The 14,825-nt window shown below is 40.4% G+C and overlaps 1 protein-coding gene across 5 annotated transcripts in view; it reads right to left on the bottom strand.

Moving 5' to 3' along the window:
* sos1 (son of sevenless homolog 1 (Drosophila)) overlaps nucleotides 1-14,825 on the bottom strand; it is a 301,150-nt gene that overhangs the window by 143,892 nt on the left and 142,433 nt on the right. For 2 of the 5 annotated variants that reach the window (XM_043696380.2, XM_043696381.2), the window contains exon 1: nucleotides 8,719-8,949. The exons of the other annotated variants lie outside the window; for them this stretch is intronic. In XM_043696380.2, the coding sequence (XP_043552315.2) occupies nucleotides 8,719-8,934 (216 nt within the window). In that variant the 5' untranslated portion in view covers nucleotides 8,935-8,949. Of the gene's footprint in view, nucleotides 1-8,718; nucleotides 8,950-14,825 lie in introns of those variants that run through there. 5 annotated transcript variants of the gene reach the window in all.

The raw sequence follows: 14,825 nt of genomic DNA, 5'->3' as shown, positions 1-14,825 counted from the left end.
ATACAGGTACACCCTGTCCCTCAGGATTCCCTCCAACAACTTGCCCACCACAGATGTCGGGCTAACTGGTCTATAGTTCCCTGGCTTGTCCTTACCACCTTTCTTAAACAGTGGCACCACATTTGCCAACCTCCAGTTTTTCAGCACCTCACCTGTGACTATCAATGATACAAATATCTCAGCAAGAGGCCCAGCAATCACTTCTCTAGCTTCCCAGAGTTCTAGGGTACACCTGATCAGGTCCTAGGGATTTTTCTACTTTTATGCATTAAAGACACCCAGCACTTCCTCCTCTGTAATATGGACATTTTGCAAGATGTCACCATCTATTTCCCTCCAGTCTATATCTTCCATATCCTTTTCCACAGTAAATACTGATGCAAAATACTCATTAATTCTATTTGCCAAAGCTATCTCATGTCCCCTTTTTGCCCACCTGAATTCCCTCTTAAGTATACTCCTACTTCCTTTGAACTCTTCTAAGGATTCACTCGATCTATCCTGTCTATACCCTACATTTGTTTTGGAATTTTAGTGAATGTTGTCATGTTGAAATGTCCCAATTTCTACACTGTAAGCTCCCAAAAACAGCAATATGATAATGACAAGATAAAGTCTTTTTGTGTTGTTACTGGAGGAATAAATATTGCCCAAAGTACCAGAGATATCGCCCCTGCTTCTCTGCAAGATGATATCATTAGACCATCGATGTCCAACTGACAGGGCAGATGGAGCTTCAACTGCTTCATCTGAAACATACCACAAACTACATGTCAATCTAAGGCAAAGTTTTACGTAGGGTTCCAATTTTCATTTTATTCCCGTTAAAAGTACATAAAAACCACAAGACGGAACATTTTGAAGCTCTGTTCTGACAACAAATGAAAAGAAATATCAAGATTTTCACCTTGCTAACATACCGTAATTTCTTGGCAATAACGTTTCTGAGCTGCTCTGTCACCCAGACTCAAATACTTGAAACCAATTCCTTGTTTCTCAACACCTGTACTGCCAAATTTCTCAGGGTACAGTTGGCTCCACAAACAAACTATCCAGTGACACAAATTTGGGTCGCTCAAAAGATACAAGTAGTGCACAGTAAATATTTCAAAAGAGTTTAAGGATGGAGGAGTTAGAAGGATTTTAAGAGCAGGATGAGAACTTAAAAGTTAAATGTTGCTTTAACAGCAAATACAGGGGCTTTGAGCAAATGGGACATGAACAGCAGAGATTTCGAATAACTTACGTTTATAGAAAGTTGAACATGGGAGATCAACCAAGGAGGGCACTAGGATGCTTGGGTTTTGAGGTAATAAGGGCATGTCTTAGGCTACCTTCAAGACTAGATGGCACATTGTACTTGCATGTGCGAACTAATGTTTTGTTAGAGTACAAAATGAAAACAGCCAGAGAACATTCTCTGACTAAATTCTGGTGGACAATGTTAAAAATCTCACAACACTACAGGTTTATTTGGAAGTGCTAGCTTTCGGAGCACTGCTTCTTCATCAAGTAGCTGTGGAGCAGGATCATAACACACATGTTGTGAAGTTATCACATCTAATGCATTTCATTTATCTGTCAGACTGGTCATTTCCTTGCAAGAATAAGGAAAGATTGAAAAGCGGAGACCGCATCTTTCCAAATATATGTTCTCTAACCATATTAGCCCAAATGTTGGCTGATGGTAGTTTTTATTTCAACGGCTTGCAAATTTCCCATTAAGCCAAAATAAAGTTGGATGTTTTAACTTTATAGCCATTTTAAATAGTAATAAGTGTCTGCTGTCCAGTATCCTGCCTCACCAACACAGAAATGCAAAAATAGAAGCAGGAATAGGCCATTCAAGCACTTGAGTCTCTGCCATTCATTGTGATCATGGCTGATCATCGAGCTCAATATCCCAATCCTGTCCTTCCCCCAAGTTGCTTGATCCTGTTAGCCACAAGAGCTATATCTACCTCCATCTTGAAAACAGTGTGTTTTGGCATCAACCACTTTGTGATAGTAATGTCCACAGGCTCATCACTCTCTGGGGAAGAAATGTTTTATCTCCGGTCCTAAAAGGTTTACGCCTTACCCTTAAAATATGACCCCTGATTCTGGACTTGGCCATCATCGGGAACGTTCTTCCTGCATCTAACCTGTTTAGTCCTGTTAGAATTGTGTAGGTTTCTATGAAAGCTCCCCCTTCATTGTTCTAAACCACACAAATACAATCCTAACCTACACAATTCCTCGTCATATGTTAGTCCTACCATCCCAGGAATCAATTTGGTAAACCTTAATTTCCTCTATAGCAAAAACATCCTTGCTCAGATAAAGAAACCAAGACTGCTCACAATATTCTAGATGTTGCCTCACCAATGCCCTGTATAACTGCAGCAAGGTATACTTGTTCCTCTACTCAAATCATCTTAGAATCCCAACAGTGCCGTAGCAGCCGTTGAGTCCATTAAGTCCACACTGATCCTCCAAACACCCACCATATCCCTATGACCCTACATTTCATATGACTAATCTACCAAAGTTGGACTGTGGGAGGAAACCCACACAGACGCGGTGCAAACATGCAAACTCCGTGCAGACAGTCGCCCAAGGCTGGAATAGAACCTGAGTCCGTGGTGCAGTGAGCCAGCAGTGCTAACTGCTGTGCCACTGTGCCGCTCTCTTGTTAAGAAAGCCAGGAATAGTTTGCTTTCTTTACTGCCGGTTGCCTTGCACATTCTTTTCAGTGACTGGTGCACAAGGACATCCAGGTCTTGTTGAACATTCTCTCAATTTACAGTCTTTCAAATAATAATCTATCCTATTTTTGCTACCAAAATGGATAACCTTACATATCCCACATTGAAGTTGCATGCAGTTGTCTACTCATTCCGCCTGTCCATAAAAAAACACTGCAATATCTCTGTATTCTCCTCACAGTTGACCCTTCAACTCAGCTCTGTGTTTTCTGAAAACTTTAAAGGTATCACATTTCGTTCCCTCATCTAAATTATTAACATATATTATGAATAGCTGGGGACCGATCCCTGCGATACCCCACCAGTCAATGCCTGCCATTCAGAAAACTATGCATTTGTTTCCTATCTGCTAACCAATTTTTCACCCACCTCAATATACTATCCAAATCCCATGTGCTTCAATTTTACATATTAATCTCTTCTGCGGGACTTTATCAAAAGCCTTCTCAAAGCCCAAATAAATTAGAACTACTGGCTCCCCCAATCAACTGTACGAGTTACATCCTCAAAAAGATTCCAGTAGATTTGTTAAGCATCAATTTCCCTTTTGCACATCCATACTGACTGTATCTGATTCTACCACAGTTTACTTAAGTGGTCTGTGGGAAAGTCCTTGATAATGAACTCTTGTATCTTCCCTATTATCAACACGGTTTTGTGAAACGTAGGTTGTGCCTCATAAACCTTAGCAAGTTCTTTGAGAGGGTGACCAAACAGGTGGAAACAGGTAAAGCAGTTGATGTGTTGTATATGGATTGCAGTAAAACGTTAAATAAGATTCCCCACAATGGGCTAATGCAGAAAATACCTTCCAAGCTCAGGGCCACTACCACTTAGAAGGGCAAGAGCAACAAGAACATTGAAATGCTGACACTTAGAAGTACCTCTGCAAGTCACTCACCATCCCGAATTGGAAAGTTATCATATAACATTCCTTCAGTGTTGCTGTCTCAGAATCTTAAAATTCCAACTCTTAAGGCACTGTGAGTGTACCTCGACCAAATGAGCTGCATCAGTTCAAGAAGGCTGCTCACTACTACCACCTTCTCAAGTAATCAGAGATGGGCAGCATGTGCTGGCCCAATTAGTGATGCCCACATTCCATGAATACATTAATTTAAAAGATATATACTTTTAATGGCAAATGGTTATAATTTGGAATGTAATAAGTTGCAGCCAGATGCATATGAGCGTTGCAAAAAGGAACAGAATAATTATCGGAAGTGAAAATGTTTTCTGAACTACTGGTAGATTATGTATGTGCTTTTAATACTATGTATTGCAAATTTGGGCTCTTGAGTTTTGAGTTATTCAGATATGGGTTTTGTTGAATAACTGAAGTTAATTTGTAAGTGTTCCCTAGCCACAAGGGATTTCATTTAAAACATTTTTTGAAGCCAAGCTTGAGAATGAATGATTTTTTTTTGTTAATATTGGCAGGGATTTAAGACGAAACAAAACAAACTCCAGTTTAGAAAGTCATGCGAGGTTATTTTTAAGCTGAAAAGAAGCACCCGTAGGTGAAAGGGAGTGATGTGTTTTAAGTTTTGCTTTGAGTTTTGGGCAATTCTTTGAAGGCCTTGGGTGAAAATGGCCATATAGACCAGTGATCGTGAGAGGGGAAGGATGTAGCAAAATTAGATTGCATTAGAGTGAAGAGTTATTGACAGTCCCAAAACTTCCGATTTGAGACTAAATCTTGACGCAATTTCTTCAAGCTGAGTACTTTTAAGCCCAGGTGCATAACAGCTCCAGGAAGAACTTATTTGTTGTTCTAGCTTATGTTAAAGTCACAAATGACTTGAAGTTATCAAGGTGTTAAAAACAAAGTCTGGTGAGAGTATTTGAGTAGTCTTTTGGGTACAATACCAGATATGTTTTTGAATACTGTACCAGGGAACAGATTTGTGTAAAAAAATAATTTTTGCTTTTCAGTTTATAAAGTAGTGATGTGTATTTATTGGCATCATATTTTTATTGTGTGTTTAAAAATCTTTGAATTTGTGTTATAGGGAGTTTGTTAAAATCAAAATAAATTAAACAATGAACTAAGCAGTACTTGCTGAAACATAAGTATGCAACGCTGCAGATTTTGCTGCAGTAAAACAAAAGTTAATTAATAAAAGAAATGAACATAAAATAGAATAAGCCCAATAATCATGCCTGGTTTCAGTCTGGGATCAGACTTAAATCAGTAATAATGTTGGCTTCAATCATAATGCACACTACTGCAACCATTCTACACTTGTGACATGGTTGCTTACCATGTGTCATGCGGGTGAATAATGGACTTGTAAAATCAGTTTCTGATAATTAGTTGCTTCTTGTTTGCCCTGCAGAATTTCAGTGCACATCTATCAAGCCAATGAAGGAATCTTCTTGCTTCGGGCAAGCAGGGCATTCCATCCTTTACTACTATTTGAGTAAAGAACCTACCTCTGACATCTGTCCTATATCTATCACCCCTCAATTTAGAGCTACGTTCCCTCATGCAAGCCATCGCCATCCGAGGAAAAAGGCTCTCACTATCCACCTGATCGTCTGATCATCTTGTCTGCATTTGTTAAGTCACCTCTTAACCTTCTCCCTAACAAAAACAGCCTCAAGTCCCTCAGCCTTTTCTCCATACCAGGAAACATCCGAGTAAACCTCCTCTGCACTCTTTCCAATGCTTCCACGTCCTCCCTATAATGCAGCAACAAGAACTGTACACAGTAGTCCAAGTGCAGCCACGCCAGATTTGTGTACAGCTGCAATATGACCTCATGGCTTGAAACACAATCCCTCAACCAATAAAAGCGAACCACACCATATGGCTTCTTTACAACCCTATAAATCTGGGTGGCAACTTTCAGGGATCTATGCACATGGACACAGATTTCGCTCTGCTCATCCACATCTTACCATTCGCCAAGTACTCTATATTCCTGTTACTCCTTCCAAAGTCAATCACCTCACACTTTTCCACATTCAACTAGATTTGCCATCTCTCAGCCCAGCTTTGCAGCTAATCTACGTCCCTCTGTAACCTGCAACATCCTTCCGCACTGTCCACAATTCCACCGACTTTAGTGTTGTCCGCAATTTTACGAACCCATCCTTCTAACCCCCTCATCCAAGTCATTAAAAAAGTGAAACAGGAGTGGCCCCAAAACAAATCCTTGCGGTACACCATTAGATACTGAACTCCAGAATGAACATTCCCCATCAACCACCACCTCTGTTTTCTTTCAGCTCGCCCATTTCTGATCCAAACCACTAAATCACTCTCAGTCCCATGCTTCCGTATTTTCTGCATTCGCCTCCTGTGGGGAATCTTATCAAATGCTGCACTGAAATCCATATACACCACATCAACTGCTTTACCCTCATCCATCTGTTTGGTCATCCTCTTAAAGAACTCAATAAGGCTTGTGAGGCACAAACTACTCTTCACAAAACCGTGTTGACCAGCCCTAATTAAATTATTCCTCTTTCTTATACTCCTTTCCAAAACTTTGCCCACAAAAGAACTGAGGCTCACTAGTCTACAATTACCAGGATTGTCTCTACTCCCCTTCTTGAACAAGGGGACAACATTTGCTATCATCCAGTCTTCTGGCACTATTCCTGTTGACAATGACAACATAAAAATCAAAGCCAAGGGCTCTGCAATGTCCTCCCTAGCTTGCCAGAGAATTCTAGGATAAATCCCAACGGGCCCAGGAGACACATATTTTCATACTTTCTAGAATTGCTGACACCTCCTCCTTATGAACCCCAAACCAGTCTAGTCTAATAGGCTGTACCTCAGTATTCTCCTTGACAAAATTGTCTTTTATTGCGTGAATACTGAAAAAAATATTCATTCTGCACCTCTCCTACCTCGGAGTTCCACGTACAACTTCCCACTACTGTCCTTGACTGGCCGCTAATCTTATCAAAGTTATTCTTTTACTCCTGACATACCTATAGAAAACTTTGGGGTTTTCCTTGATCCTACCTGCCAAAGATATCTCCTGTCTGTTCCTGGCTCTTTAGGTCCTTCCTGGCTAACTTGTAACTCTCAAGCACCCACTTCACGTCACATCTTTACATAAGCCTCCTTCTAGGAGAAAGTGAGGACTGCAGATGCTGGAGATTAGAGCTGAAAATGTGTTGCTGGAAAAGCGCAGCAGGTCAGACAGCATCCAAGGAGCTTTTGGAAGAGAGCTTCTTCAAGGAAGGCATCCTTGCAAGAGGATTCGCAGTAGGCTAAAATCTTCGAGGAGAAAGTGAGGACTGCAGATGCTGGAGATCAGAGCTGAAAATGTGTTGCTGGAAATTTTGGAAGAAAGCTTCTTCAAGGAAGGCATCCTTGCAAGAGGATTTGCAGTAGGTTAAAATCTTCTAGGAGAAAGTGATTTTGGAAGAGAGCTTCTTCAAGGAAGGCATCCTTGCAAGATTTTGGAAGAGAGCTTCTGAAGAAGGGCTCATGCCCAAAACGTCGATTCTCCTGCTCCATGGATGCTGCCTGACCTGCTGCGCTTTTCTGGCAACACATTTTCAGCATAAGCCTCCTTCTACCTCTTGACAAGAAATTCAACTTCCTTGGTAAACACTGGTTCTCTCACTCAACCACTTCCTCCCTGCCGGACAGGTACATACAATAGCTGCCCCTTGAACCAGCTCCAAATTTCAACTGTGTCCACCCCATGAAGTGTCCTTCCCCATCCGATGCACCCTCGGTCTTGCCTGATCACATCATAATTGCCTTTCCCCCAGCTACAATCTTGTCCTGATGTATTTCCCCATGCCTTTCCATTGCTAAAGAAAACATAACTGAATTGTGGTCACTGTCATGAAAGTGATCACCTGCCTTCCCATTTCCCGCCTCAGTTAAAGCAAAACACTCAGAGACACAGTGTCGTTTTATCTCTTTCACCATTATTCTGGGCCCTGGAGGGAAAGAGAACGATCGCCCATTTTCACAGTGACATGAGTTCATGGTCTTCTCTGGAACTGCAGTTTCTTAATGCACTATATAGTCATTTTACAAAGAGGAGCATCCAGATAAGACAACATACATATTGATTGGGTGACCGTTACAATCAACATGTCAATAGTAAAGATTAAGTCATCTGCTGTTGCACAATGAATATCTGATTCCACATAATGAATATTTTTCACCTTGTTAAACTGCCTTTACATACCAAATGCTACCTCATCTTGTTAAATAGCTCTACATAATGAATGTTTTTCCACCTTGTTAACCCATTACCTTTGCATCCATCACCTCAATGTTAACTGTAAGTTCTTATCTGAACTGAGTCATACTCAGCTGAACCTCTTGCTTCACAAACCTCTCTTAATTTGAGTCAAGCTGAGCTGAATTTCCTGCCTCACAAAACACAAAAATTCTCATTCCCTCCTTTTATCAACACATGATAATCATCAAGATGGTACTACCAGCTTTCATAAGACTCTGACAGCCAGTATTAAAGCAAGTTATTGACACACAGCATACCATGATGATAACAACAAAAACTGCTAGTCCATTACAGCAATTAGAGTTTGAAGAATCCTCGCATGTGGAAAAAAGATTCACCAGTGAAGTTCTTAAATCCACAGTCCTTAGTGACCACTCCATCCCCTCCAAGTCGAGTGGAAACAAGCCAGTTCTCTAAAGCCTCCTTCAGTAAAGTCCAACCTGAAAACAAAATTCAGTCTGTTCTTGCATCACTCCTCAGAGAAATCTGATTTCTTGGATGAGGGCAGTTAAATACTTAACACTGACAAGACTTCTGTTCTTCCAGAGATGCTTCAGATGGAGGATACCAGCACATCTGAGCGTGCAGTGGAGCAGCTGCAGGCTAGGTGAATGCAGCATTCTTTGCCGCATCTGCTCCCACTCTGCCGTTAAATGTAACAAAGCCAACTGGAGGTTGTGATGTTAGCTTAATCAGTGAATCTTCATATCCCTTAAATGATCAAAAGGCAAGGTAAAGCTTACATGGTTTAATGTCCGTAGGAAGGCCACTGACAAAAAAGTACTGATCTCCTCTTCATTGTTGCTAGGTTCTTCACTTTTGACTAGGGAGCTGATTGAATCTGTTGGATCAGGTTGAGGAGGGGTAGGAGGTGGTCCTAAGGTGTGCTTTACCTGTGAATGGAGAAACTCTAGAGACAATGTTAGGTGCTGAAAGTATCTTTGCATTTCCTCTCTCATACCTTCCTTACCAAGGTGGATATCAATATGAAGACTGTCACACATTTAACTACACTAAATTGTGTCTGCCTATTTCAACCTTCTCTGAATTCTTGAAGTCTGTTATTCTGTTCACTATTTATGACATTATCAAGTTTTATACAATCCATAAACTTCTAAATTGTACTGCCTAAACAATTCAGTCAATTACAAACAAAAATCTAACCCTCGGTTGCCTCCGTTCAGGTTATTCAAAAATTATTTCCCTTTTACAAATTGATACTTGGCTAATATGAAAGGTGTCAGGAAAAGTATTTCGAAAGTCTGGAACAGCAAGAAAACAACAAAATGTTTCCTGTGCTTTAGCAATTGAAGAGGCAGTTTCAGTTCAGATTTAAATCTCAAATTTTCATGGGAAACAAATGCTGAATATTTTAAAATATGGTCTCCAAATGAAACTTCCCAAATAAAACATTGAAATTACAGTGGCAACTTTGGTAGAGATCAACATTCTTTGAATTTGCAATATGAAGGGGGCCAATGAAGACTTAACGATAATTAACAGAATTTATGCAGCTCAGCCTCATGTTCTCTCGAAAATCTTAACTAAACATCAAACAAAAAATGCACTCTTCCTTTTGTGAACACTCCGCATTAAAAACACAGCAGCAAAAATATTATAATACAATACTCTCATCTGTCTACAGCACGATCACTTGCCCCAATTTTCTTTTTAAACACAGGCAGTGCAGAATTGCAAACACATCAGGGGCTCAAGGCACTCAATTTATTTTGAGTTTACAAGTTTGATCATTTTAAAAAGGACATAATGTTGTACAGTTTCAATGTAAAAACAAAATCTGCCCCATTACATAGCCCACAAAACACACTGAGACCCTGATTCAAACAAGGCAAAACAGTTACTTAAAAAAGGATTTTCTGAACCAGTAATTTGACAAATCAAAATTTTTAAACAACAATCTCAACATGGCACAATCTACATGTAGTTCTTTTTTTCCAACCCAAGTATTAGTCCAACCTTAATTTCAGCACTTCTCATTTTTTTTTGCATCTCTTCAGTGAAATTACACTAATAAAAAGAGAAAGCCGTTGCTGCAGATCACATGGCGCCGGAATCCAAGCCACTCTCTTCCCTAGAACAAAGATTCGCAGAGCCTCAAATTTCACCACTAGGGGTTTTAACTCCTTTCTCACTTTACTCCTCACAGGGACTCAAATCCCACTGAAACACAGAGAACTCAAACCCCAATTAAACACAGAGAGCTCAAAGCTCAGCACAGTGCGAACCTGAAATCAATCTACCCAGTAGACTCGAACCCCAGTATCGCGGAGAGGACTTGAACCTCAATCAAACCCACCCCAGGGGACTTGAACCCCAGTGCCGCGAAGAGGACTCTAATCTCAATCACACACCCCCACCCCCAATGCAGCGCAGAGGACTCTAATCTCTGCCTGCTAGCGCTCTTGCAAAATTCTATCTCTCGACTGAGCTAATTATCGCAGAACAGAGAGTGACTGAGTGAGGGGATTGTCTCCAGCACATAGGAATATCGAGAGGGACCAAGGACTTAAATCTTACCTTGTAGGTCCGTCCATCTCGAAACACCGATGTTCTGGGTGGCCGCTGATACCATCCAATCGTAACTATTCGTTTGGATCCTGCCGACTAGGCAAATATTATCTCACTCCCACCCCACCAGTCGAAGCAAAACGCTCAGAAACACAGTATAGTTTTACCTTCTTCATCTTTATTCTGGGCCCTGGAGGGAGAGAGAACAATTGCCCATGTGCACAGGGGCCTGAGTTCTCTGGAACAGCAGTTTCTCAATGAACAATACAGTCATTTCACAGGGAGGAGCATCCAGATAAGGCAACATACATATTAATTGGTAACTATTGTAATTAACGAGTATCAATAGCAGAGACCAAACCCTTTTCCATTATACATTGACAGTTAACTGGATTCATACAATGGATACTTTTCACCTTGTTAACTGACGTTACATATTGAATGCTACGTCATCTTGTTAAATGGCTCTACATAATGACTGCTTTTGCACCTTGTTAACCCATTACCCTTGCCTCCAGCGTTCCAATGCTAATTAAGTTCTTATCTGGTCTGAGTCATGCTCAGCTGAACCTCTTGTTGCACAAAACTCAGAACTTAACTCTTTCCCTGCCTGCCTATACCCTATACACATTCTCAATTCCAACAACTTGCCCACCACCGGTCTATCGTTCTCTGGCTTATCCTTACCACTTTTCTTAAATAGTGGTGCCACGTTAGCCTTCCGACAGTCTTCCAGCACCTCACTTGTGACTATCGATGTAACAAGTATCTCAGCAAGGGGCCTAGTAATCACTTACCTAGCTTCCCACATAGTTCTAGGGTACACCTGATCAAGTCCTGGGGATTTATCCAGGTTTATGCATTTCAAGACATCCAGCACTTCCTCCTCTGTAATATGGACATTTTTCAAGATGTTACCATCTATTTCCCTACATTTTATATCTTCCCTGCCCTCCTCCACAGTAAACACTGATGCAAAATACTTGTTTACTATCTCCCCCATCTCCTCGGCTCCACACATAGGTCGCCTTATTGGTCTTGGAGGGGCCCTATTCTCTCCCTAGTTATCCTTTTGTCCTTAAATGTATTTATAAAATCCCCTTGGATTCTCCTTAATTCTATTTGCCAAAGCTATTTCTTGTCCCCTTTTTGCCCTCCTGATTTTCCTCTTAAGTATATTCCTAATGCCTTTATACTCTAAGGATTCACTCGACCTATCCTGTCTACAACTTACATATGCTTCCTTCTTTTTCTTAACCAAACTTTCAATTTCTTTAGGCATCTAGCATTTTCTATACATACCAGCCTTTCCTTTCACCTGAACTCGTTATGTCACTTCTGAAGGCTTCCCATTTTCCAGCTGTCCCTTTACCTGCGAACATCTGACCCCAATCAGCTTTTGAAAGTTCTTGCCTAATACCGTCAATAAAACATATAATCAAGAAAGAACCCATTCTACTCACTATTGTAGATTATAGCAATATACTTAAAGCTATTCACTTATCTGTTTCTGTGCCGTGACCGCTCCCAAACAGGTTCCTCTCAAATCAGTTGTGAATTTCACTGCTTGTTAAGTTTTCCTAGATGCACTCCAATGTCCAGCGATACAGGAATTCAAACAGTAAAGGCAGGTTCAGTGCTGTCAGTTAGCAGTGTGGGTTTCTTTCTCTCTCCAGCATATAAAACAGTCATTGCTGCTCCTGGAATTAGAGGCAAATCACCTCCACTACCTAAAATACCTCAAAAAAAAAAAGCAGCCTTTTACAGCCAGAAATTTATCCCATCCTCCATCTTGGATTACCCAGAATCCTTGTGTTTTTCATGCAGGCATTTATCCAGCTCCTCTTTGAAAGCTCTTTCCCACCTTGCTTCCACAATCCTTTCAGGCAGTGCACTTCAGATCACAATGCCTCACTACATGGTAAACAATTTCCCCATTTGGCCAATGTCTAATCTGTAAATCAACTTTAAACTGAGTCATTTACCAACACTTTGTCAACAGAAACAATTTCTCAGTTGTTACACCAAAAATTAAACATTTTGAACACCCCAACGAAATCTCCAATTAGCCTGCTCCACTACTGGGAGAATAACCATATTCTTGTAAAGGTCCTCTACATCCTCTGGAAAGCAATGACATACATCCTAAAGTGGTGCAGAGAAGTGGTCACAATTGACAAGCTGGGGCCAAACCGTTCATCATAGCTTTTTTACCTTTATATTTTATCCTCCCATTTACTAAAGCCCAGTGGTTTGAGTTTGATTAATTCATAATACTTGTGCCGAGATACAGTGAAAAGTATTGCTTTGTGTGATAATCAGGTAGATCGTACCATACAAAGTGCATCAGGGTAACAGAACAGAGTACAATGTTACAGCCACAGAAAAGGTAGATATGGACCAAACCAGACCCCTCAAAATATTTTAAGAAAGGAGCCTCAACCCTGACTTTTGCTCATTTTAGAAGATAGATGTCAAGTGCATCTTCCAGATGTGATGTGACTTTATGCAAAACAATTTATTTAAACACAATACTTAAAATACAAAACAAAACAAAGAGGAATTTTGAGTAACCAAACCATTGAAAAGTTTAACTGAATAACAGATGCAGTACCTATTACTAATTAACTGTTGCAATATGTTATACCCCATTCACACATTTCTTGGCAACATGGTAAATTCAGACATAAATTCTTAAGTGCAGTTCTCCAATCCAGGAGAAAACAACATTAAGAGAGATTTCAGAATAAGTAGCAACTAGGAATCATTCACAGAAGCTCCATCTTTTCTGGAATCCCAAACAGCTTTTGATTGCTAAAGCAAAAGCAAACTAGAAAGTCTGAGCTGCGAGAACTGGCCACTCCTATTCAAGTTGTTCCAATTCTTCCAACTTCTTAAAACAAAAGGTAAAGGCCTCCGAAGTTGTTTATTTAGGCTGTCTGTCATAGCTGAGTTGACACTTCTGCCTTTATAACCTCTCTTCACAAAAAAACCCAAGACAAAAGAACCTTTTTTAAAGTGAAAGCATCGTCACAAGGTACAGAGACAGAGGTCAAATTTAACATGAGAGGTGGTTCAAAAGTCTGGTAACAGTGGGGAAAAATTTGATCTTCAAAACTGTTTGCATGTACATTCAAACTTGTATATTTTCTGCCTGATGGAAGAGGAGGGAATAGAGTATAACTGGAAAGGGAGCGGGCTTTGATGATATGGACATGGATGGAAGGCTGATCTGCATGATGGGAATGAGATGTGTTCATGGCCCTCTGTAGAACAGTTGCCATACCAAGCTGTGATGCAACCAGACAGAATGCTTTCAAAAGTGTATCAATAAAAATTGTAGGAGTCATTGTGGACATGCTGAATTTCCTTAGCCTATTGAGGAAGTTGAGGTGACGTTATTCTTTCTTGACCATTGTATTGACATTGGTTGACCAGGACAGGATGGTAATGCATTTTCAACAGCCTTTACTGGCAGCAGTTCCTGTCCTGAGTCACAAGTTATGTGTTTGGTATGGAATGCGTATTCACATGCTATATGGGGGGGGTCCATGTATTTGGTGTAGGGTATACATGTGAACATACAAAAGTCAGGAGCACAAAAAAAACCACTGAGCCCATTGAGCCTGCTCTGCCAATCCACAGGATAATGGTCCATCTGATAACTATGTTCCTGCTTACCCCTAATCACCTTTTAACCCAATGCTTAAGAACATGACTCTCTCTGCCTTCGAAATATTCTAAGATTCTGTTTCTACTGCCTTTTGAAAAAGACAGTTTCTCAGTCTCAACTTTCTCACAAAATATTTTTCCTCACTTGTCACAAATGAGCAACATTTTCTTTTCAAAACTCAACTCTACTTCCAATTCTCCCAAAAGAAAAATCATCCTTTCTATATCTGTGAAGGCTCCTCAGGATCTTCTATTAGTCAATCAAATTGCCTCTTCGAACTTCTATCTCCAGCGGATACAAGCTGAGCTGGTCCAAATAATACTCCAAGTTAACTTATCCATGGCAAGAATTGGTTGAGTAAACTTTCTCTGAACTGCTTCCAATGCATTTACATCCTTCCTTAAAGGGAGAGATTACTATGACACACTGAACTCTATCATGTTGTCTCACCAATGCCCCAGAAAGTAAAGCATAACTTCCTGAATTTTAAATTCAATTCAACTCACTATAAACAAGATGATTCTATCAGCTTTCCTAAGCACTTCCTGTATCTCCATATTAGTCTTTTGTGACTCAATGGACAAACAGCATCTACATCCACTGCATCTGAAAGTTCTACCATCTCTTATCATTTCACTTGTACACTCA

This window comes from Chiloscyllium plagiosum, unplaced genomic scaffold, assembly GCF_037043375.1.
Source record: "Chiloscyllium plagiosum isolate Xiang-an unplaced genomic scaffold, Cpla_swu_hap1 HiC_scaffold_10, whole genome shotgun sequence".
Classification (NCBI taxonomy): Eukaryota; Metazoa; Chordata; class Chondrichthyes; order Orectolobiformes; family Hemiscylliidae; genus Chiloscyllium; species Chiloscyllium plagiosum.
This window is presented reverse-complemented; position numbering and strand designations above follow the sequence as displayed.